We start from the raw sequence: 25121 nt of genomic DNA, 5'->3' as shown, positions 1-25121 counted from the left end.
GAAGTGCTAGAGGATGTTCAGGCTGGATATTAGGAACAATTTTTTCTCAGAAAGTGGTGATGCAGTGGCACAGGCTGCCCAGGAAGGTGCTGCAGTCACTGTTGCTGGAGGTGCTCAAGAACCGTGTGGATGAGGCACTGAGGGACGTGGCCAGTGGGCACAGTGGGGACGGGTAATAGTTGGACTAGTTGATCTTAGTGGGTGTTTCCAGCCTTAATGATTCTATTGGCTTGGTCCATCTTTCACCAAGTGGAGCTTTATGCTTACATCTGCCTCATCTTGCACTTCCTTTGGCAGGTGTTCATACTCAGACAAAGAAAAGGCTCTTTCAAATTTTACGCTCAGTCTGTGAAGGGACCAACACAAAGATTGAATCTGCTCAGAATGAGCAGTCTTTCTGCACTAACACGTGGAAGAAAACATCAGTAGTTCTTTCTTCCACATTTTCCACAGCTAATTTATTTAAGCACAGCAAAGCCCATGCTTTGAGGATCGAGATGACAAGACTAGGCTGATTTTAGCATAGATTGTTTCTAAACAAGGAGTCCATTGGTAGCCCAGTATCAATAACAAGCACATCACTGATCTTTTCCCTCTGCTATTCCTCCATCTGTATTTTTGTTCTCTTGTACTGTTTTTTGACAGAATTCTTCCTTAATCAGCAGACAGACATTGTCTTCCTCCTGCTTCATTAGGGACAAGCCATTCATCCTTTCTATTTGAGAAGAGCATAGTTCAAAAGCGCAACTAATTAAAAGCAACTAATGACCGGGATGGCCTCACAGGCAGCGCAATAGCTTGCCTGCAGACATTTTAACAACACCTGATGCCTGCACTCCAAGCAGCCCTAGAAAGAGTTTATGATCCATGACCTCCTTTTGGGGTTAGTATCTGCGGATCAGGCATATGGCACTCTGGATGTGCTGAACTCATCACTTTGCCATCTTTGTGCTTTTGGGAGAGGCAGTAGGTCACCAGCTTGAAAGCTGTACCATCATTAGGCCAATGCCAGTGCCTTAGCATCTCAAACTTAATACATGCGAGCAGTCATTAGTGATACAGAGATGATGTCTGTGCTCCAGTGCTAACACAAGGGCTGCTGGAACTGCTGAGTGCTACCTGGGATCTAAATTAAGAGAAGCTGACTTTCTTGAAATGGGTTGAAGTGATTTCTGAGAGGCCGTCATTCCTGATGGTTGGCTTTACAACACTGGCTTTTTTGGGACTGCTATCATGATGTTCTTACCATAGAAGTGAGATGAGGTTACCCATGTGAACAGCAAGTCTTCAGCTCCTCCTAACCATGGCAAATCAAGTAACATTGCATATCCACATTTTCATTTAAATGATGATCAAATCCTAACGTTAATTACCATACTTTCCCCCTTATTACATAAAATGGGAAGGGTAACACGTACGTAAGTCTGAATCCTAAGATGCTATCACAGACTACGTGAGGAAACTAGAAGACACTTGAGGCTGTGCCAGAAAGTGCAGGTCAGACCCAAAGGGCACTGCTACTCAGAGGTTCCCATTTAGATACTTATGCTTACTTTAAGTCAGTCCACTCCTGCCACCTTTACCTCATCTTGAGTATTGGCTTCAAATCAGAAAACATATGAAAAAACTTAGCTCATGAATGCTGTATTTAGTCAACCATCCCATCTTCCTCCAGAGATTAATCCACTTCATTTTACCTTTTGTCTGGAGTTTTCCTTCTTCTTCAGTACTCACAGATGTGGAGAAAAACAGCCCAAAGAACGCATAGTCCACTTCTGCAATCACAAAGCGCTGCCATTGCCATAAAGGTGGCCAGTGCTACTTCTGAACATAACAGGTTGTGTATACATGTAACTGAGGTAAGCTGGGATTAGAAATTGCTATTAGAAAGTACTGCAAATAGCTGAAGCGGCATTTCTAAAATTAGATTTCAGTCAGCTTTTTTTGGTAAACAAGTTGCTCAAGTTTCTGGCATTTAGGAATTCCTCTCTTTGAAAGGGAAAGCATAGTGTATCTCAACTATTGTTTGTATTCTTGTTTCTAGATGCTGAAATATGTGGGTTGTTTGTGTGTGTGTGTGTGTGTGTTTTAAGGGCAACTGATGTCTTAAAATACCAGCTAACCAAAGTGGAAATAGTAGTTTTTACATCCTTCTTGAAGTAAACACAGTTCCTTACTGTCCTCTAGTGGAGTAGTACAATCTTCACAAACACCAATGGACTTTCAAAGAAAAAAAGTTGTTAATAAAATATTTGATTGTATGTGGTGCACTCTTCTGTACCCCAAACCTCTGCAAACTGCCTTTTGTACTGAAACTCTAATGCTCTTTGAAGTAAATAGCCATTTAAACATTGGTACACTTCAACAAGCTTTACTACTTTATGTCTGCAGACACAGAAAATGTATCATGCTTTTACTGACACAACTCTTAAGCTATTGCAAAGCTGGCAGATACAGACCAAAAGATAGAGCACACCACATTTTCAAAGGGGACTGGCATCTCAGGTGGTAAGAGGCTCTAGTAAATACACTGGAATTTTAGCAGTATCAACAGTGCAATGTGAACCTAAGTATAGCCATGCTGATGGATACATACCAAGGTAGACACTCCCCAAGGATACTCTCTTAGTTTCCTGTAACCCAAGCTCAAGGAATGCCTGAGGCAACAGTATTATCTTCAGCGCACACCATCCTTGATGACTTCGTCCCACCTTTCTCTTTTTAACCTGCCCAAACTGTGTGTATCCATAATACACTGCAGCAGTTCCATAGTACCCAACATTCAATTGGCTATGCAGGGAAATGCTCCTTCCCACTTGTAATGAAACCTTTTACCTGATGCCCCTTAAGAACAACCTTTCCTATTACACCTCTTGACTTCACTTGCATCTATTACATCCCTTTTTTGGTGTCTCCCCTTCAGATACATTGCAAATTCTATCCTCTCCCTTTCTTTTCTAGTTACACTGTTGTCCCCTGACAGCAAATTGTCACCTTTCTACTCGGCCTTCCAGCCCTTCTCAAACACTTACAGTTAGGCTGAGCATAACAGATCCCAGCAGAATTCCATTATAACTTCCTATCGCCGTGGTGACTTCACAGAATCACAGAATTGTAGGGGTTGGAAAGGACCTCCAGGGATCATCGAGTCCAACCCCCCTGCCAAAGCAGGTTCCCTACACCAGGTAGCACAGGTAGGCATCCAGGCAGGTCTTGAACATCTCCAGAGAAGGAGACTCCACCACCTCCCTGGGCAGCCTGTTCCAGTGCTCCGTCACCTCACTGTAAAGAAGTTCTTGCGCATGTTTGTGCAGAACTTCCTATGCTGCAGTTTCTGGCCATTTCCCCTTGTCCTGTCTCCACTCACCACTGAAAAGAGTCCAGCCTCACCATTCTGCCCCCCCCACACCTTAGATATTTATAGACCTGGATCAGATCCCCTCTCAGTCTTCTTTTCTCAAGGCTGAACAGACCCAGTTCACTCAGCCTTTCCTCATAGGGGAGATGCTCCAGGACCTTCACCATCTTTGTGGCCCTCCGCTGGACTCTTTCCAAGAGTCCACCAGGACACCCAGGTCCCTTTCCGCAGAGCTCCCCTCCAGCAGCTCATCCCCCAACCTGTACTGGTGCATGCAATTATTCCTCCCCAGATGTAAGACTCTACACTTGCTTTTGTTAAACCTCATCCGGGCTTTTTTTTGCCCAGCTCTCCAGCCTGTCCAGGTCTTGCTGAATGGCAGCACAGCCTTCAGGCGTGTCAGCCAAAAGACTTGATATACCTTCAAACAGGGACAATCTATGAGATAAGTTTCCCTTTTAGATCGTGACAAATTGGATCTGCTAGGAGCTGAACCTTGTTTTGATACTTTCAATGAGTCTAAAAGACAAGTAGAATGACTCATCTTTCAAAGACAGTTGACTACGTTTATCCCTAGTTCTCATTAGGTTGTGGTGGTTGCTTTTTTTTCCCCTCAAGTTCAGTATTTCCACTAATCCATAAAACGAATCAGGTGGCCGTTCCACTGATCTCCTTGGAGTCTTTTTAAAAATCCAACAGCAGAATTGTCACTGTATACTCCCCAGATAGCAGAATTGCTTACAACTGACAAGTTCCGTGTTACAATTAGGGGGTCAGCAGTTTCCTCTGACTTTCAAATCTGTTGAGTACCCCCAGTCCTGGCAGCCTGCTGACACTCACTGCATCGCCCTCTTCTCACTTCACCACAGCTCCTCTAACTCTTCCTGCAAAGACATTTCCTTAAGCACTTCCATGAAGAACATTGGTATAGAAGATTTTTTCCTTGTCAACTCAAGTGTTCACACTGTAGTTTGATCATTTAACAACACACTGAAGGCTTGCTCCTTGACACTCCTTAAAAACAAGATTTACAGTTAAGAAACTACTTTCTCATGCAGCCTACTTTACAATCAGTTTTACACTGGCTGTGTTAGTCTCTACGTTTGTTGCTGATATAACTTTTTTGTGAAGGCTTTCTCTAGATAAAAGCAGCCTCCCACCTTTCTTTGTCAAAGACCTTTTTTTTTTTCTTTAAATATAAAAAGACTGATAAACATTTATTCAGAAAACAAAATCATTGCTCTAAAACATTTTTCAAGATATCTGGAAAATTCCTAATTTTGGCTGCACCTACCAATTTTCTTTGGAGTACTCAAATTTTTCAGAATGTTAGATTCACCTTGCATGGATTCTTCAACAACACTATATTGTATAAACATCTACCGTCATCACACGTTAGGATACATGGGGATAACTACAGATTTTCATTATTATTTGGCTTTCTGCCTTTGCCATGCAGTAAGATCTCCCTTTGTGATGCTAAGGCAAAAGTTAATCAGCTAAGCAGGGTAGGTAATTGGTGACAGTGCCTGGAGATACATTATTCTTCTTATGAGAGGCTTACAGTGTCAAAAGATTTTTGTGCTTGTTACTGCAAGAGTTAGTTTAATTTTCTTTTAGCTTTGTTTTTATGCATATGCCATAACCTCCCCACCAGCAGAACTTACAGTCACTCCTGTATAACTGCACCTGGAATAACACGGTTCTATCTGCCAAGTACTTAAACATGTATTTTCTTTACATACACACAAACACACACATCTACATAGACAAACTGCACAAATGGAAGATACACATATTTACACACTGTACTTTATATAATACGTGTCTATACATATATATGTATACACACTTTATGATCTCCTCTTAAAGAGATTTCCCATTGGTTAAGCCTGTCGCTGGCTCTAAACTGCTTGAAAGTTTATATTCTATCCTAAAACGCTATGCAATTCTGAAGTATCCCATTCTTAAGTGATCTTTTGCCTGTCCACCTAGGTAAAAGTATTATCTGGCCTCCTTCATTCTGTTCTTACCCTCCAAGCGTAAGTGTGGAATTAACTATACTCCCCATTACAAAGAATTAATTTAAAATGCCTCTGGAGAATCCTTCATAATCTAGTGGATAGCAGTGATCATTGCCTTGGAAAATGATCAATGCATAGCTGTTATACAAATTTAGAAGTATGGATGTTTATCTCCTTATCAATAAATGAGACACTGTAATTTAAAATAAAACAACAAAAAAAGACAACCTGGATATTCTGATTTAAGCAGAAGAAATGCAGCACTATACATTTAACACCATCATTTTAAGGAAGAAAAAGATTGCACAGGTTTTTAGAGCTCCAAAACTATTAACAGTAGATACCTCTTCAATTTAATACACTTTTATTACAAGTAGGTAAAATTTATTTCTAGAAGAAAAAGTTTATATATAAAAATCCAGTGCAAAATGGAAGCACCCTACAAAATCTGCATCTCTGTTCCCACTGACAGGCACTTAGACCCTGCAAGAAGAACTGTGATCTCAGTGACTTCAAAGAAGTTACTCAACAACAAAAAGATTAGATGGGATTTGCTGAAGTTGTAGCAGTTGACTTCAAAGAAAAGAAAAAAAGACTCATTGTTTGACAGGTGCAAAAAAAAAAAAAATAATACAAAATGTATTAAACACAATATGAAACAAACATACATTAAATAGTTTGGTTTCCTGGTAGATACTTCAGATTTTCAAATGAATTTTTATAAAATTTACATATTTAACGAAATGATTTATCATTGTGAAAAACAGGTCTCTATTTCAAGTTTATATTAACTATAAATATCTAAGGACAGGAAAGGCGCTCTTCAGGTTGCTATGCTTTACTTCCCCATCATTTATGTCTTCTGCTCTTTGCCTTTTGGAGAGAACATTACAGCATAAGGCTGCCGTCTTTTTGGACGTTGGCAGGGCGCGACATCCTCTTTAATATACCCTTAAAAGAATAAGAACAAGTCTGAAGTGATAAATATAATACAACAACAAGCTTCTGTTTTTGCTTACCCTCAAAAAAAATCCTCTGACTATTTTCCCCCTCCCTCCCCTGTAACAAAAGTTACAGATCCCAGGGTGCTGTACTGATAATGAAAACACTCAATTGCGTTCTGGTGGGTGACCACACAGTAATGCAGGACTGACAGGTAAGGCTGAAGAGAAGAACGAAGGCTATGAACTGTTCATTTAAATACAAAACTGCATTTCTCATCATCTGTTCTGCAGACGATTTTACAGAGGAGTAACAAAGTACTTGTTAGTACTGCAAGTTCAGTTGTCTGACAAAATTAACTTCTTAAAATGTATTCCGGTCATATACAGGAAAAATTTAGGCACATGTGTTTTGTGAATTTAGAGTACATCCCTCTGTCTTGAGAGCATTCCCTTTTATTAAAGAGCAACTGGAAAAAAGCCAAACCTACAGATCAAACACACTTTGACAGCTTTCTGATAAGGAAAGTGCATAGGAAATTTCTGTAACACGCTCAACTTTGCTAGCAATGACAATAAGCAGGCACTTCATGCAAACCAGTTACAGCATCTGGCTTGTGTCAAACCTTTACTGTTTATCAGCAGTAACATCTGTTGAGGTGAGAGTAGTAGATTCCTACTTCATAGTTGGAAAATGCTTTCTATACAGTCCTCAGTTATTTTAAAAATCCAATTGGTTCAAGATACCAGGAAGAAATAGAAAATACATCCTACATACATGCACAACTTCTGATAACTACAGTTGTTCATCATCACTGGAACCCTTCCCAGTGTTCCTGCTGCACTGTCACTTTTATAAAGGAAGAACAGATCAGAAGTCTGCCTTTCACATGCTGCTGAGGACCATTAAGAACTGACCAGCTCTTGCTCTAGCAGAGCTAGGAGATTGCTAAGAATCTAAGAAACAGGAGGGCAAGTAGATTCTAAATGAGTAGTAATAGACAACCTCTGTAACAGGATATCTTGTTATAACACAGGATACCTGTGTTATAAAATGGACACTGCTTAGTCTGGATCAGCTTTCTCCTCAGTTGGAACAGGTAAAAGGCAACCAAGGTTGGAAGAGGAAGGACAATGATTTGTTCACCTTAAGAAGATAATCATCTCAAACCATGGAAGAATTCTTGCCACTGTAGAGCCTATCTCATAAACTAAGGTATAGAAGGAATGATTTAGCCACAGCCAAGCCATAGCTAGCTGGATACAGAAGGGAGGAAAGAGATAACTCACAAAGGAAGTGGTGATTCAGCAGTGTTACTGTGGTATAGGCTAGCTGCACTGAAGGATTCACCATTCCATACATAGTAACAGAGACAAATTTATGGGAAAAGGACGGAACATTTTCCTGAAGTCTGATGGCTGGCAAATTTTATAACTAGCTTAACGTCTCACAGCAGATCTTTAAGAAGGGGGAACCTTCAAAGGAAACTTCAAAGAACTTCAAAGGGAAATCTCACATTTGACACCCATGATGTGCAGGGAAACTTACAGTTCTGAATGTTATGCTTGAAATGCACACATTCCTTACAAATTCAGCTTCAAATTTATATGAACTCAGCTCAGTACGTCTTGATTAAGCAGCATGATTTGCACTAATAAAGTTATCTTAAGGATCTGAAAATCAATGCTATTTGTTCTGACAGATTAAGAACGATTTGGTAACCACCACTCAAGAACACGTTCATACCCCTAGCTGTTTTCCTACACCTGCTCTGAAACTGCTGAGAACAGACAAAATCAGTTGAGATTAACATTTTGAGTCACTTAATTCATATTAGTTGCAAAGAGTTCATACAGGACTCCTTATCTCATAGTTTCACCGTTGTGAAGAAACATACATACAGTACAGCACAAACTTAGGTTTTAAAGTCCTTTGCAAAAACTAGTTCTTGTTCTTATATCAACATTCAGGATTTACAGAAATTATTCAGAAAGAACAATCTTCTGTGTGAAGACAAGTCAGAAAAACAGCTTTCGAGTTTCATCGGTGAACAGGGAATGTGTATTAAGAGCTACCTAAACACATCTGACCCTCAACTTTTCCATTTTTGTTTTGTTATAAGGAACTCCCAAGATACACACAAAGGAGATCAGTGGTGCTGCCTGTCTGTCCTCAGCGAGTACAATCTCTCAGCCTTTGCCTCTGAAAACACTGAGTTCTTGCTCTGGTTGAAAGACAAGTAGGGTTTCAACCAAATTCTACGACAACACCATTTACTTCAGCATTCTCTATCTAGTTTATGACAAAGTTTCCCTATATTTAATTCTTCCTAGTAGTATAGCAGCTGTTAAAAACAGGCAATATTCATTCAAAATAACAGTTGCTATTAAGTAAAAGGATCTCAGAAAGGCTAGGTGAAGAAGGCTGCCTGACAGACTAGAAACAAAGCACTTTTTAATGTCCATTTTTTTTCTAAAATGGTTTCCTGGATTTATGAGCCATTTTTTGCACTAACCTCTTTCCATACAAGTTTGAGTGGAAGGAAATCCAACCTCCCAGAAATTTTCAGGTGTGTTTGGTGGAATATAACGAAATCTGTGTCTTGAACAGGCAGCTAGCTTCTTTTCTCTCTCCTCTTCTGGAATATCTGCATAATACTGTATGTGAGATAAAAAAAAAAAATTCTAGTTAACAGATTTATTATGTATAGAGGTACTGCTTTACACAGCGACATTGTCAATGAGTGTTTATTAACACAGTTATCTAGAAGTAATGGTGCGGGTAGCCAAGAGTAAAGATTTGTCATCCAAACGACAAATATCTGGCTGTTATCCTAGAAGTTTACAGAATTTACAGATTAAGCATAGCCTTACAGTGGCACATTTGTTAGCTTTATATCTTTTAGCATACCACAGGTAAAAGGTTTAGCAATGTGTATAATTACTTATGTCAACAGTTTTACTGGCTGATTTTGTGAAACTGGCACAGGTGTCAAGGTAGATATGAGTTTCCTAGTAAACAAAAGTTTCAATTTGCAAATAAAAAAAAAGAAGTAAACATTATGCTACAAAATTCATGCTTCAAAATTATTTCCAGAATCTAAATTTAAAGCTTACAGCAACTTCAAGTCAAAATCCTTCCTGCTTTATTATCTTCAAACTAGGGGCACATAAATAGAGGGCTGGAGCACCTCTCCTATGAGGAAAGGTTGAGAACTGGGCTTGTTTAGCTTGGAGAAGGCTGTGGGGAGACCTCAATGGCCTTCCAATACTTGAAGGGAGCATAAAAACAGGAGAGGGAACGGCTGTTTACGAGGGTGGACAGTGATAGGACAAAGGGGGAATGGTTTTAAATTGAGACAGGGGAGATTTAGGTTAAACAGGAGGAAGTTTTTCACACAGAGGGTGGTGACACACTGGAACAGGTTGCCCAAGGAGGCTGTGGATGCCCCATCCCTGGAGGCATTCAAGGCCAGGCTGGATGTGGCTCTGGGCAGCCTGGTCTGCTGGCTGGTGACCCTGCACATAGCAGGGGATTGAAACTGGATGATCATCGTGGTCCTTTTCAACCCAGGCCAATCTATGAAAGAGCTCGTTTAACACATTGATTGACCACTGAGACTCTAGAAACTACTTAACAGTTGTACTTTGCTTAAAGTAATTAGCACACTGACTAACTACTTTTTATTTAAATTAATAAATACATCTGTCAACTGTGCTAGGGACTGTACTGCGAAAAGTACACACATCCTCCAAGCTTCTTTGCTGCATGTTCCCTTAAGTATAATGAAACAAACATTAACTTTCTAGTGCTTTGACTTGTGATTGTAGTTTAACATCTTCTAAAACAGCAACTGGGCACTTAGCTATCACAAGGTACTACAGCATTTTCAAAGCTGAAAGCATTATATGATTTAAGTGGAAACACTAAGTTTGGACTGCACAAGAAGCCTGCTCCTCATGAAAGTGGTAAAACAATTTCATCAAAATTATAATTCAAAAAATGCAGAATTAAAACCTCATTAAGTCAGCTGGAAAGTAATCTAGAGTGGGAAACGGGAAAAGAACAGAGTATTTCTGTCAATAGAGATTACTTTACTTCCTGTCTCCATCTAATGGCAGCATTTCAAAAAAATCTACTTATTTAGAACAGTAAAGTACACAGATAAATTCCTTTTTTCCTAATAGATAGCAGGCAAAACATAACATACACATAAACATCTGCCTGTTTCCAAACTGCTAACAGCAGAACTCCTTTCAGTACCTGAATCTGGAGAAATTTAGTCTGCTGCTGTCTTATCCATGGTTCCCTTCAAAGCAAAAAGCCTATGGCCAAGGCCAGAACTTGAGTGGGTATCAACAATTCAGGGACTGAGTCAGATCAAGTGGTCTTCAGGGATACAGCTGAGAAAATGTCTCTGGTTGGACTACAGAAGTAGAGACTAATGAAAGAAGAGGAACGGCATCTAGTATGTATATCAGTATTTGCTAATAAAAGTTAAGGAATGATGTGGAGTCAGAGTCCACAAAATTAATTATAAAAATTCTAGAGTATCTGTGTGATTATTAGCTGAGTCTTTTTCAAGGAGAAGTGGTACATATTATGTTTGCCCTTTAAACAGTTGGAATTTTAGAAAGTAGCCTACTGAAAATCTGCAATGTACTGCATTTTGGTGGAGGGGCTAAACAGATCATGACTGGTGGGGAGTATTTATGTATCAAATGATGACAAATACCGTGCAGTTCTGGAGGAACAGAGAACTAAAAAAACCAAATCAATCAAGCTAATCAATCTAAAGAAATTAAAAGTAACTTCCTTATTTTAGCTTGTTTAGAAATGTTTTGAGTTGGTCAAGACTGAAAAAGTGACACATGGCTGCTATTAAGAAAAAATAACTCAGCTGTCTTCTAGATGGACATATTCACAGCGTCCTCAACCCCCACAGAACACTACAGCAAGGTTTTCCTGTGTGGGAAAAGATACACCTGCAGTACATTCATCGTAAAATAACTGTTTACAGAACTTTTATTTGCAGTCTTAAGAGAACAAATCTTTCAAATGCTCTTCCTGTTAGTTCAGCACAGTTGCTTAGTCAGTTCTGTAATCTAAATGTATATAAAAACACCTGACTCTGATTAGTGAAGTGTAGTGAGACTGAATCACACTAACAAGCATTTTATTTTACAAACTCTCTCTGATCTCATTGCAAAGCCATCATAACAGAAGACATCTTACCACATTTTACACTGTGAGATGGGTGAGATCCTTGAAAAAGTCCTATGACCAGGACATAAAGGACTTCAGTTTGCCAGAGCACGTGCAGAAGTCAGATCTCTCACATCAGCTTGCAATGAACAGGCAACCCCTCTGATACTGCTTGCAGCACTTAGCCAGAAACTATTTACTGATTTCAATCCACTCCTTAAGCATTTTCTCAGACTTAAGAAACGTTTCAAAATCTTCTGACTAATAAGCCAAGACTTTTAAAGTATTACTTATGCTTTGTCTAATACTCCTTTTTTTTTTTCCATAGGCATTTCATTGAAAGGTAGCTTTATCATGCATGTTGCAATGCTGTAGCCAAGCATTCCACACATTCTAAGACATTCATCTTGAATGGCCTAGACTTTAAAAAGAATATATACATATTTTTAAAAGTTTAATGTGGAGACTTAATACTGTAAAAATCAAAGCTGTTAAGTTTCCAGAATTACCACTCTAATTAAGTTGTCAGGAAGTAACAAGAACTGGATTGACTGATCCATAGCTTACAGATGCAGGAAACTGAAAGTTAGCATGTAGCTCCTGGGCCAAGAAATAGACTGAAGGTTTTGGTTTTTCTTTCCTTCCCTTCAAACTATCTGAATTAAGCACCTTTTTGAAAGTGGTATTTACAGTTGATGTAAAAATTACTTTAATTTAATGAGTTTTATGAAGGATATTTTTCAGGAACATGTTTTCGACCAAAATATAATCCAATATATTTCTTTAGCTAAGTAGACGCAATTTAGCTGTAGAATGCCCAGCAGCAGAATCTATGAACAGCATTGGTTCCATACCAATACATATTTGTGTGGAAATGATGTGAAAAGACTTCTGAGATAATCCATCATTATTCAGCCATTACTCAACACTCCTGGCACATTTACTTATTAGATCATTGCCTAATTAACTCAGCCTACTCAGAATCAAATTAAATATGTCCTTATTATGCATATAACTATGTCAATACTTTATCTTTCTTCAACTTACATGTAAGCAGTTCAGTAATTTTAAAGGAAGGAAAAACTTGTAGCCCAAAATCCCATACTTTTCTCCTGGTCATATAAATTTTTGTGTACATTTACACATACATTTACATTAGTGCATTTGTTGGTGTAACAATCTGAAAATACAGATGCCTCAGAAAAAAAAAGAAGACACAGAGGTACAACAGGAAACAAAACACACTTATTCAAGTACCCATGAATAACAGTAGAGTGTAGAACTAAAATTTAGAAGCTTACAATTCTTTGATTAGCTAACGCTTCTTTTATTAACAAAAACCATACTGGAATCATACTGCCAGAGGCTTTTGCCTTCATACATAGAAGGTAAAGGCATAGAAAAAAGAATAAAAGTTACATGTGGTTACTATAGATCTAAAAAAAAAAAAAGTAACTTTTGTGAACAGCTTTGGTGAACAACTCTTGACTCCTGTATATACTGAAGATGATGTGACCAGACTCCATTTCAACAGCACTTCAGAATGTAGATAGTAGAAGAGTCAGAAGACCAAAACTACCAATGCTACTTACGATTTCACATTCCTTACAAGTATGGCCAGGCAATTTTCTTCTTTCTTCTTTCTTTCGAATCACCTCAATATGAGGAAAGTCTAACACAGTATTCTTTCTGAAAAGCAAAAGTGTTTTCATATGATAGAACATTTATTTCCTCTACATGTCTGAGTATTTTCTTTTTTGTAAGGATACAATAATGGATAGCTTCAAAAAAAGAAGTCACAGCATCGACAAAACCCAAACATACTGCATTTCATATTCAAATATGATTACTGTCGTAATTGAAACAGTTTCAGAGTTTTAAAAATACAATAAAATCCTTAAAAAAAAGCCCCACACATATACATGTCACGTGTTTATGGCTTTTCATCATAGGAAAGTGACTTGATCTGAATTACTCAAAAATATGAGTTCTGAAGAACACATTCTGGGACTCAGAAGTTCCCACGCTGATATCTGCAGGAGGAATGTCATGCTGCCATTTAAACACTAAGATTTTTTTCAACTAACATGCTCTTTTTTGAAACCACTAAACAAATTTTCATCTACAAAGCAAACAGGCCAATGTAAAAAAAAGACAGTAATTATTTAAGTGAAGAGCTTGGTATCATTATGAAAGGAAGACCCAGACTATCAATGATGATCAGGCAGAAAGGCAACAAAGGAAGCCCTAAGGCACACAGTTATTTCACATTCCTCATTTATTGCCTAGAGGAAGGGAAAAAAGCCATGAAAGATAACTTTTTTCTTATTTATACAAGCAACCCATCGGCTCTTTGACGATAAACTCATGCATGGCTACATGCCCGTAAGAAACCGCACGGATTACAAAACACTTCATTCAACAGGATTATAAAAAGCAGAAACATCATTCCTTACTTTGCAACAAATGTGACTGATGTACCTTAATGTGTGTTTTTTTCCTCCCTCTACTTCAGGTTTTATCTAATTCACAGTATCTTTTTACCTGCGCATTTTCAGATGCTAATAAGTTGCAAATGAACAGGTTTGCTTTATGGCAGAACAAGTTCTCTTCAAGGAGGAAATACCCTCAGAATACCTGTGTTAAACAACTACTTTTATTACTATTTATATTAAGCAAATTACCTTTCATCGCTTTTGAAATATGGCTCCACAAAAGCTTTCTGTTTGGCTTTATCTTGTTTATCCTCATGTTCTGTAAACACACAGAACAAAAAGTCACATGTCACATAAGGTTAAAAGACTGCCTGCAGAAACGTCTCTAAAACGATTAGTAGGCTATTAGATACAAAAAAAGCCACGTTCATGCTGCTCTGAGGTAGAAGATACAAATAGAAAGTAAAAATAATACAGAATTGGTTGACCAGTGATTGCAAAGCATTAGGAGGGAAGAAGAAAAAGAGCAGTGAGATAAGATGAGCAGAATAGGAATGGAAAGGTTACTTAAAATACAAAATATTGAGAAATCTCAATATAACTGGGGAACACAGAAAGCAAGTAAATCACAGTCCTAACCTACAGCCAAAAACTGGTGTGTTTTCCTTAGGAGTGACTCTGTTGTACAGCTTCTATGTCAACTTCCATTACAGGTCCATATTTGTATGCATGTAATATAAATGAACCAACAGAACAATTTTCATATCTGTTTATATTATGTCATGACAATGAATGAATCATCCTATGAACTTATGAACAATGAACTCACAGTTTATTTGGCATATTTGTTCCTATGGAACAGACCCTGACTCCAACTTTTGCAGTCTGACCAGACTAACAAAGAAAGAATAAAATAAATATATATATACACATATATATATATATATCTCACTGTTTGGTTTCTTGCTTGCTACTGCTATTCCTTTGTCCTGCTCTTCACCATGCACAGTTTCTTTTTCATCGCATGCAGAAAGACTATCTTCAGGTAGGCATGATTCATATTCTCCATCAGCTGTCCGATCAAACATTTCTGTTATGGTATCATTCATTTTTTTTTCTCTTCCTATTACAGCAAAAACAAACAAACAAACAACAACAACAAACACTCAAGCAATGACCATTCCAAATCTCTCTCAACAATTTAAGTAAAGAAGGCATGCTTTGACTGAATGTATATTATGAACGGACATCTACTTCCAGCTCTAGTACTGATTAACTCATTAACAGTACGTTTATTCTTTCTGCAACTAATCCAGTGACCTTTAGAATGTGAACAACACTCATATTTTTCATAAAGACATCTTGTTCCTATTTCTAAACTTCAATTAACTCCTGAATCACTTTGATATCCCTTTAAACTTCAACAGTGTGTGCATAAGATTTTGGTTGTTGCAATAATGGACTCTTTCAAGCAGAAGGAAATGCTTTTCTTTGTGTAGGAAACAAACTACAGAAACGTGATCAAGCTGCAAAATCTTGAAACAAAAATAAAGCAACAATAGCAAACATCCCCAAGCAAGCAAAAAAGAGAACTAAAACAACAGAAAGTGACCACCACCACACTCAAAGCAAAAACCAGAATGCAATCACTGTTAGAAGTCGTGGCCCTGCAACCACAGTTCACCACATATCATATGTTAGATGTGATATAAACACATCTGGAGTCATTTTAACTACACTAGTTCTAATTATATGCTATTAAAAATGAGATTGGTCTTCCATAGGAACTCTGATATGATTACCTATCAGCCTTTCAAAGCACCTAGTTGCAAGTGTGCTCATTACAGGCTAGAGCATGGAAAAAAAGTATTCAACTTCTTAAGCACTGTAAAAGCACAGTTCTGGCTTTGTCTTGCAACAAACCTTGTTTAAACCATGTAAGTTTAAATAAAGAAACAACCACCATCCATTGTACTAGTAGACAGGCTGATCTTTATAACCACAAAAAAATAAATGTGTTTTTTGCTGCAAGCCAGTTTATGTTATCTAATCACATATGGGAAAAAACTATCCTTTGTTTTCTCCTCCCCCCAAAAAATAAATAATAATAAAAAAATAAATCCAAAGAGGGTAAAAAGAAGTCTTACTTGGACTGCTTTCCTGGCTTAGCTCTGGATTTTTCATTTTCAGTAGCACACTTTCACTAACGTATGTATAATCCATATCAACAGCTTCCCCTCCAATTCTTGACTGAGAATCATCCTGAATAAAAAAGGAAATTTGACAATCACACTCAGAAACAATTGGTGTAATCAATATTACTATTATCTAAAACCATTTTGTCACTGTTCCTGGAAAATCTCTGGACATTTATCTGGTGAATTACATTATTTGCTAGACAAAAAATTCCTTAAAGTTTTCATGTTAAAATTCCACAAAGAGAAAAAAATTAATCATACAGAAATTCAAAAGCAGTCAGTCTCAATTCAAAACACATCAAGATAGATCTTATTTGAGAGAAAGCCAACAAATTTCAGGAAAATTCTCATAGGCAATTTCTAATTTCTAGTAGGCAACCTGTAATCAAGTGTAAGAGGGATAATTGTCATGATCTGCCCATCTTCCATTACTTAAAGAAAGATGTCTTCATGAAGGCTTTCACAGGAAAACATGAGATTTGAAGCATTTTTGTTTTCAGCAAAATCCCAAGATACCATCAAGTCCTGAATACCCACATGGCAAAGTTGATCAAATACAACAAGACAGCTGAAATGTTACAGGATAACTGAACTACGCTGTAAATAAACATTATACAGAAATGGGAAAAAGCATCAAGTGAGTGAAATTGATTTTAGTTAGCAAGTAGGTTTGGTCTGCCTGGAATAAAGTTCATGAGATGACTTCTAAAGGCTTTTTTCCCAACGCTATGGAACACGCCAACCTGTTGCAACGCGATGGCTCACCTTCGTATCAATCACAGTTACGTCCATTTTGTACTGCGCAAGGTCAGCTCCTGGGTCTATGCTCCACTGAAAGTTTTCTAAAGGTTTTTCTTTCAGGTCTGGATATAGAGAATATGGCAAAAAAAAAAAAACAAAAAACAAATTAGAATCAAATTCTGTAAGTTGCATCCGATATGTGCCATTTAAGTTCAATTTCTGTTCATCTTTGGTTTTAAGGATTGACTTTTCTCAAAAATACAATAAACGTAAATCATGAATTTCTGAATCTGTAAAGAAAACATTTCAAGGTTTGCTATTTTGGTGGGGTTTTTTTTTGGTTTTTTGTTTGTTTGTTTTTTGCTATATTCAGGCAGCACACCACACCTATACATTTCTACAAGGTATTTAATACATAAATAATCTTGCTGATAAAAATCTCTGTACTGTTCAAATCAAGTAATATTAAAATTGCATAGGAGAGACACATCAGATTAATAAGAATACAGCAGTTAATTCGTAGGACACACGAGTACAGTAGTGTCTGGTCATTGTTCTAGGGATGGCTCCCAATGCAGCTGTGAACTAGAAGTTTAGATTTCAAGCTACATGCAACACCAAACACTTTTTTTTTTTTAACTTATAATGTAAACTTTTAAGGATTTCTCCATCAAGTATGCAGTGCAACAACATAGCTAAGGAATATAGGTAATATTACAATCCCAGTTATAAAAATAAAAAAGAAATTAAGACTGGGATCACCTACAGGAAAGAATATACAACTTCCAAGGAAAGTATTTCATGGAATCTGCTTCTCTAATAGATTGTAAGGCATTAACAAAATGGCTTATTTTTTACACCTGAAAACAGTTTTCAAGCATTTGATGTAGACAGTGAAATAAAATTTTAGGAAGCTTGAGTTTAAACTGTCTGTAATTCATGTGCTGCAGTAAGGCATTGTGCAGAAAAACATCCTAAATAAATGAGATATAAGATCATTCATTATTTATTGAGTTTACAGCTGAATGCCAATGATACATTCATTATATAGAGGCAAAAGAATACAGGGAGATACTACTAAAGGAAAGCCTAATGAAATACAGCAGATTATAACTGAAAATCTAAATGTGATCTAGAGAAGCATAGAACAGAAAGAGACTAAATATAAAGCAGAAAAGTGATAATGTGGGAGAAGACAGGATATAAAGAATTCTACTCATCTGTAGCATGAACTCCGAGGATATGGTACTAAAATGAACAATTTCTTTAAGTTACCTTGCTCATTTGGCAGTACTTTATTTTTTGATAGTCTACAAGGGTTTGGTTGAAGTACAGACGCTGGTTCAGACTCTCCATGCCCTGTCCTTGTTTTCTTTCTGTTTGGTACATGGTCACTGGCAACCTAACAACATATTGCAATTTTATTGTTTCCCACGACTTAAATTTGGCATTTCAAGAGAAGAAAAACTGAGAAAAAACATACCTTCACATCATTAAAAAGTTGCTCTGTGTCTACAGTACTTGGCAATGGTGTTATTTTTAAGGGAGGGACTTCTTCTTTCATTTGGATCTGTTTTTTTGTATCTGCAAATGTTTTTGCCAGCACTGCCTCTTGTACATAGGGCTCCCCTTGCATCTCTCCGCCAAATAAGCTCCTCTCGTTGTTGGCATTCTGAACTGACGATGAACCCTCATGAATGGGCTTCCCTAGTTGCAGAAAAACGTCATACAGAGTCACCTGCTTCAGTTTATTCTTACAGGTCTCCTCACTTCCTTGTTTTTTCTCTTGACAACGAACTCCACAGACGCGGTCAGACAGATCCAAGGGCTTATCACCCGTGTGTTCCCCATTAACGTGCTGAATATCTGAACGAAAGGGTGCAGAGTTCTCTTTGTTGAAGGATGCATTTTCACAGCTAATTACATGCTCATCTTCAGCTATCTTTCTCTTAGCACCCCGTCCCTCTGGCTGCTTCTGGTGTATGAGAAGGAAATCGCTCTTGATCACCTCATTTTTAGCTGCACAGGTGTTTCCAACAGAAGTTACAACCTCATTACTATTCTTTTTCAAAACCATTTGCCTGTTGCTAGAGACCTGGCTGATAACTGAATTGATTTCAGTTCCAAGATTCAGTGGTGCGACAAAAGCAACATCTTCAGATTTTGACCTAATTTTATGAGATCTGGAACCGGAAGGATTGTTAAAGAGGTTGATTTTGACATTAGGCTTCGAATCAGAATCTAAAATACAAGATGCATGACTTGTACTTGAGGTGTTCCGCGTATTGCTAGAAGCTCCAAAAACAGGAGAAACTACTTGAGAATCCCAGTCAACACGTGGCGGAGTGTTTTGAGATGGACCTGAAAGGCTGAATACAGTGAGAGATTAAATCATTTTTTGGTGTCTGGGAAAAGAAAGTGGAAAAAAAACCTAAACAATTCCCATCAATGATCTGCAAGAAGCTGTCAGAATATTAACTAAAATGAACTAAAAAACAGAAAAAAAATAAGAACAGGGAAACTTATGGTCTGGGAAGTAAGGAATCTCTCCTACTGAAGGACTGCCTACCTTTAAGTGCTGTGAAATGGTAGAAAGTGGGAAGGATTGAGAAAATAATCTATGTAGGCTCTTGAAAAGATTCTATAACCATGACTGTAGAATCTCAAAGCTTCTGCAAATGAAGGAAAAGCGTGCAAGTTTTGTTTTCGGTTTCTCATGGGCTTTTTGTTTCTTTTTTTGTTTGTTTTGTTTTTTTTTTTGGAACTGCTCTGGTTTTCACTTGTGATCAATAAAACATATAAAAAGTCATTTAGGGAAGGACTGCATACATCAAAAACTCATGCATCACAACTCTGAAAGGGAAGTAAAAGTCCACAGCTTTGCATTTTATCAGCTCCTTTTCTTCTAGTGGTGACTTACGTCGAAGAAAACGGGATAATATGAAAATAGTTTTATTTCTGTGTCTGTACCTTTAATGGAAGACACTGTTTAAAACATTATTTTAATGAGTGGAAACAAACCCTAAACTGTTGTCTTCATTTCTTGATTCAGAAGCTGAATGTTTTTTCGAGTCTTCAGAACGTATGCCCTCTGGAGCCTGGTTCATAGCAGCATGAGTGTGGGAAGAACTCAGTACGCTCTGGGACTCCTTGCAAGTCATGAAGTAAAACAAAGAATGAAAATGTTAAAAGCTGTTCAAGCTTATAAGCATGCTAGAATTACATATAAATACTCCAAAGCCCCATTCAAATATGACCATTCACTCTGAAAAGTAACAAACTAAAAGAAAGATGATCTTTTCACCAGCAGCTTTTAAAAAAAAATCTTACAGAAACTTAAAAATTCCTTCAAGACACATACATATAAACATAGGTACTATTTCTATTTAAAGGAAAAAATTACTATCAACTGTACTTACAAAGCAAAAACATGGAATGCATCAAGAACCTCATCACCAAGTAAGCTTTTTCAGTGTGTTATGACATGATTACTGCACAAGCAGATCCTGAGGTTTATGCCACTACCGTAGTTAAACTTGAAATACGTGTTCATAGCAAGAACCATGGCCCTCCTGCCTCCACTGTGTGCAGACAAGTCAGCTCAGTTATCTCCCCTCTTGCTATAGAAATCCTTTATTACATCAGAAAAAGTAAGCTAGAGTGAGCTTACTGGAACTTTAAATAAGTTCTGAGGAATTTCAATGCCAAATTAAAAAACACTGCTTTCCAAAACAGTTGGCAAAAAAAGTTATGTGAGAAATCTGTAACACTTACGGATTCATCCTGAACAGCAAGTCCAATTGTTTCTGCAACAACCGCAGCCAAGTTAAAAGATGGCTTTGGAACAGGATAACCTCCCATCCTCGGTTTATCTTTATGAATATAAAGAAATTCACTTACTAAATTACATATATAAATATAATATCTTAGTCTACTTACACAAGGAATACAAACTCCAAACTAAAACAAAATAATAGCACAAACTGAAATCTAATTATTATGGAAATAGTATCAGATCAGACCTGTATCAGATAGAATCACATATGGAAGCAATGAGTGGAGTGAAGGGAAAGAAGAACTTCTGATGAGAGGAAATTGCTGTACTATCACAGAAACATATGATTCCTGTGTAAAATTCCCCAGAATTAAAATACAAATCTATGCAGAAGTTATATTTCAAACTCCCAGCCCATGGCATGAGCAACCCGAGAACAACATGTAGAACAGGAAGAGTGAATATTTGCAGAAAAATGATTGTGTTGTTTATTTCCTAGGTGACACTTCTATTATTCTTGTGTTCTTATTATGAAAGCCAAGAAGTGAGTTTCCCCTCTTTCAAGGGGGTAATGTTATTCCATTTATTAAACTGAGACAAAGTGATACTATGATGGGAAAGTAAAAGAACCACAATCCATAATCCTGACCTGCAACGAGTAATTCCAACACCGACTCTCACAATCATTCAAATATAAATACTTCAGAGGAAAAAAAAAATCAGGGGCACAAAATTCTTGTCAAAGAATTGTTTATGCAGAAAGATTTAAGATTTAAAGACTTATAATCAATGCACAAGTACAAAGGGATAATTACTAGAAGCACTTATAAATGTTACATACTCACTTCAGAATAAGTACAATGCTTTGAGTCTTTTATCTCATGTTACAGTTGAAAACTCAGACGTAACTCAATTAAGCAAGTTGACCAAAACAAATCAGCTGTAAGAGCTGGACTGAGGTTCTTTTCACTTCTTGACTCAAAGCCCTACTGCTAAGCTACCAGATCACATTATTCACTGGCATCGAGGTAGGCACTTCAGAAGTAGTTCTGTGATTAAATGTGATTTCCTTTTTCTGGATCCTTTGTTTAAAGAGAAGGATCACAAACTGAACCTCGGTTGTTTCTAACTCCTCAGCTGTAGTAAGATTTCCCTTGTTTCAAACAGAATTAGAACTAAAACTATTAATGCACTTACTTGGTACAGGGGACAGTTGTGGATCACAGGTGTCTGCCACTAGTATCTCCTCTTCATGATGACTGCTTGCTTGTGTGGAATACAGAGGAATTTGAAACTCTAGGAAAAGTTGTATAAACATTATCATGTGACAAAACTACATAGCCTAGTGTCACAGACATGTGCAGACAGAACCAATGTCCTAGTCCTAACACCTAATATGAATTTTGGAGTGTTAGTAGATCCATTCACCTAAGGGCATCTGATTATTTTTAATATTTCATGTTAATTCTCTGTCTCTCAGATATATCCCCTGCTAGTCAGCCATAAAATAATGCTGACACAAAACTATATCACTTTCTACACTGATTGCATAAGCAGTAGGTATCCAATCAATATTTCATTTCTTCATACAGCACTGAAAGTATTAAAGAGTAAATTGTCAAAGAGAATTAATTTCTGCACCAGCTAAGTTAATGAAAAAGCAAAAAAAAACCTGTGATTTGAATAATGACCAACCTTCTGTGTGCCATGCAGCCCTGGACACCAATTGCTTTTCTTAACCATTAACCAAGACAGGCATTACGTAATTTCTTTTACATATATATAGATAGATAAGAATCTTATATATAGAGAGAGAGAGATAAGAATCTTATATACATATATAGATAGATAAAGAATCTTTTATATATATAGATAGATAAGATATATATAAATATATAAAACTTTGCTTTAATCTGATAGCTCAAGTTTTTTATTCAGAAAATTGAGAGAAGTGTATTTAGAAAAGATTAGCTGCTCACAACACCAAAATCAGATGCTTAAAATAAAGGGCATGAATAACCAACTCACCCTATTCCCCCATATTTGTTCTGCTTTTATTCTTAGAAAGCTTTTAGTCAAGACTTATATTTAGATCCAATCACACATGTTTTTAAAATACTTTCAAAAATTATTATTATTTCAGAAGATAAATTAATGCATTAAAAGCACCTGGATTGTTTATTATATTTCTTGTGTATCATTAGAATACTAACCAAAAGTTCCTTACCTCAAAAACATCTGTTATGGTTAAAACACATTAGAGCTATCTGTATGACATTACAGAAGCAACTCTGGAAACCAAATTTGCAAAGTATCTCCAGACTTTGACACACACATGCAAAAAAGCAAAGATTGTATTGGGGCTTAAAAAAAAAAAAAAAAGACTGTATAGCTACTAGAATTAAGATATCTATGGGGTTTAGAAATATTACTGTAAGCGCAGAACAATTGCAGAAAGTGGCTAAATAATTGTTTCACTCTCCACTAGATGGTGATAGAGCTGTACACACAAGTCAAACTCTTTTGGTCAGCCTGGAGTTACAGCAGATTTTAGGGTCAGGAACCTGTTGCATTATAAGGAGGTTAAGACAAGCTTTGAGCTGTGATACAGCAGTTGCTGCTAAAGCTATTTTTCCACTCAACATATTCATATATATATACACATTCATATATTATTGAATAGATTGGAAAAAAAAACTACAAACCAAAAAACAGGCAGAAGAACAGCTGAGACTTTTTTTTTGTTGCTTTTGTTTTCACTCTTTGCAATCAAACTTACGTTTTTTAGTCTTCAATCCTTTAAATTTTTGAAGCAGAGTTAAAAAAAAAAACCCAACCAAACAATACCATCTCTTACCACTGCTGCTCTTTGTCAGTTCCAAATCTGGCTGCGTATGCTCTGTGTATCGGATATGCCTATTCTCTTTTTTCCTCCTCATACGATTTACCATAGAAAATGAAGAAATAAGAACTGGAGAATCTGGAATGACGCCTTCTTCTACATCCATTGCTTGTTGCTTTTGCTCCCTGGAGACCAAATTAGGTGGTCAAATAAATCTTTGAGTTCACAAAATGCAGAGTTTTAGCATGCAGGACAATCACGTGGTTTAAGAAAACAAGAATTTAGCAGATACAGACATCTCAATAATACCACTGTAAAATAAATATACATATACTACTACTACCACCAAGCTTTTTAACAACAAATTCATAATTGCCCCAAGAATTTGCCATAATTTGCCCATAATAAATCCAAGAAGAGCATACAACCCCAGCTCTTCACATCAGAAGTGAGCATCTTACTATTGTACCACAGAAAATGTTTTCCTTGGGAGGGGACGAAGGTGGCAGAAAACACCAGCCAACAAAAAACACCAAACAAGAATTGTGTCATTTGTGACCCATCCTCTGAAGTATATTCTTTAATGAAACATGCTTGAATGGATGCACTCTTCCTGGGTGGAATTTCATGCATACTCTTAAAGAGAGCACTTCCAACGTAGAATGAAGCTTTCAGACAACTTCAAACTGTAATAAACAGTGTTATACCAAAAGCAACCCCTCTCCAGACCATTTGATGTTACCTCTTATTCACCTCACAGAAGCTGTCACAGAGTAGCACAAAAAGCAATGCAAATCACTCATAACAGCAGTGTAAACAGTGCGAAACATGAGTTACCTAACATTATTTTCTCTCACAGTCATCTCTAACAATATATTTTAGAGTCAGTATACAAAAATTTGCTTAACAAATAAGTAGAACTTTCTTTCCAAGAACTCTTATCTAGCCGTGTAAAGAAAGCAAAAACAAAGTTAATTCCAATTCCTTTAACTTTAATTGAGTTTGTTTAGTAGCTAATGAGGGCCCTGCTCCCCGTAATACAGTGGTGGTAGTAGAAAATGGAAGAAGCAGTGAAAGATAAACATAAGGAAATCTAACCCTGCCTGTTTGGTCATCTTTAGTAGCACTCTTCCTTATGACTCTCAGGAGAAAACATGGGCAAAAAGATAATTTCTAAACTATAAAGAGGAAAACGTAAGGTTTTGATCTAGAGGAGGAAGAGGAAACAGAGAGATATTTCTGTTTGCATCAAAATGAATCGTGGTAGCTCACATAAAATAAGTTCATAATATGAGGGAAAACTATCGGAATCTGTCTGGCTTCAGAGGAGAATTTTTTCCAAAGCTTTGCTTTTTACCATGACTAACTGTGAACATTTAACAACAAACATCAATTCATCCATTCCCTTCTCTGACATCTCAATGAATACTATTGTATGATTCTGTAATTCCTCTTTTCTAGCACATTCACTGAGAAAAATCCTGTAACTGGAATGCTGTGCCATCTACTAGGAATATCTTAAATCAGAACATACAGAAAAACAATGTACTCATCTAGTCACAGCACAAATTTATGTCGGCTGATGGAGCACTCATTACATT

General features: G+C 37.0%; 1 protein-coding gene across 5 annotated transcripts in view; it reads right to left on the bottom strand.

Annotated features, from left to right (window-relative positions):
- Positions 1-5729: 5729 nt before the first annotated feature.
- The window catches only part of RBBP8 (RB binding protein 8, endonuclease), a 38009-nt gene continuing 18617 nt past the window's right edge, over positions 5730-25121 (bottom strand). For all 5 annotated transcript variants that reach the window (XM_042869658.1, XM_042869655.1, XM_042869657.1 and 2 more), the window contains 13 exons: positions 23536-23705; positions 21876-21974; positions 20678-20775; positions 19925-20052; positions 18387-19272; positions 18179-18305; positions 16928-17025; positions 16112-16226; positions 14917-15087; positions 14214-14283; positions 13122-13218; positions 8840-8981; positions 5730-6333 (listed from right to left, as the gene is read on the bottom strand). In XM_042869658.1, the coding sequence (XP_042725592.1) occupies positions 6236-6333; positions 8840-8981; positions 13122-13218; positions 14214-14283; positions 14917-15087; positions 16112-16226; positions 16928-17025; positions 18179-18305; positions 18387-19272; positions 19925-20052; positions 20678-20775; positions 21876-21974; positions 23536-23705 (2299 nt within the window). In that variant the 3' untranslated portion in view covers positions 5730-6235. The remainder of the gene's footprint in view (positions 6334-8839; positions 8982-13121; positions 13219-14213; positions 14284-14916; positions 15088-16111; positions 16227-16927; positions 17026-18178; positions 18306-18386; positions 19273-19924; positions 20053-20677; positions 20776-21875; positions 21975-23535; positions 23706-25121) is intronic.

This window comes from Lagopus leucura, unplaced genomic scaffold (assembly GCF_019238085.1).
Source record: "Lagopus leucura isolate 7727_CA_CO unplaced genomic scaffold, USGS_WTPT01 Super-Scaffold_100002, whole genome shotgun sequence".
NCBI lineage: Eukaryota > Metazoa > Chordata > Aves > Galliformes > Phasianidae > Lagopus > Lagopus leucura.
Note: the sequence above shows the minus strand (reverse complement) of the source record. Positions and strands in the feature narration are given on the sequence as shown.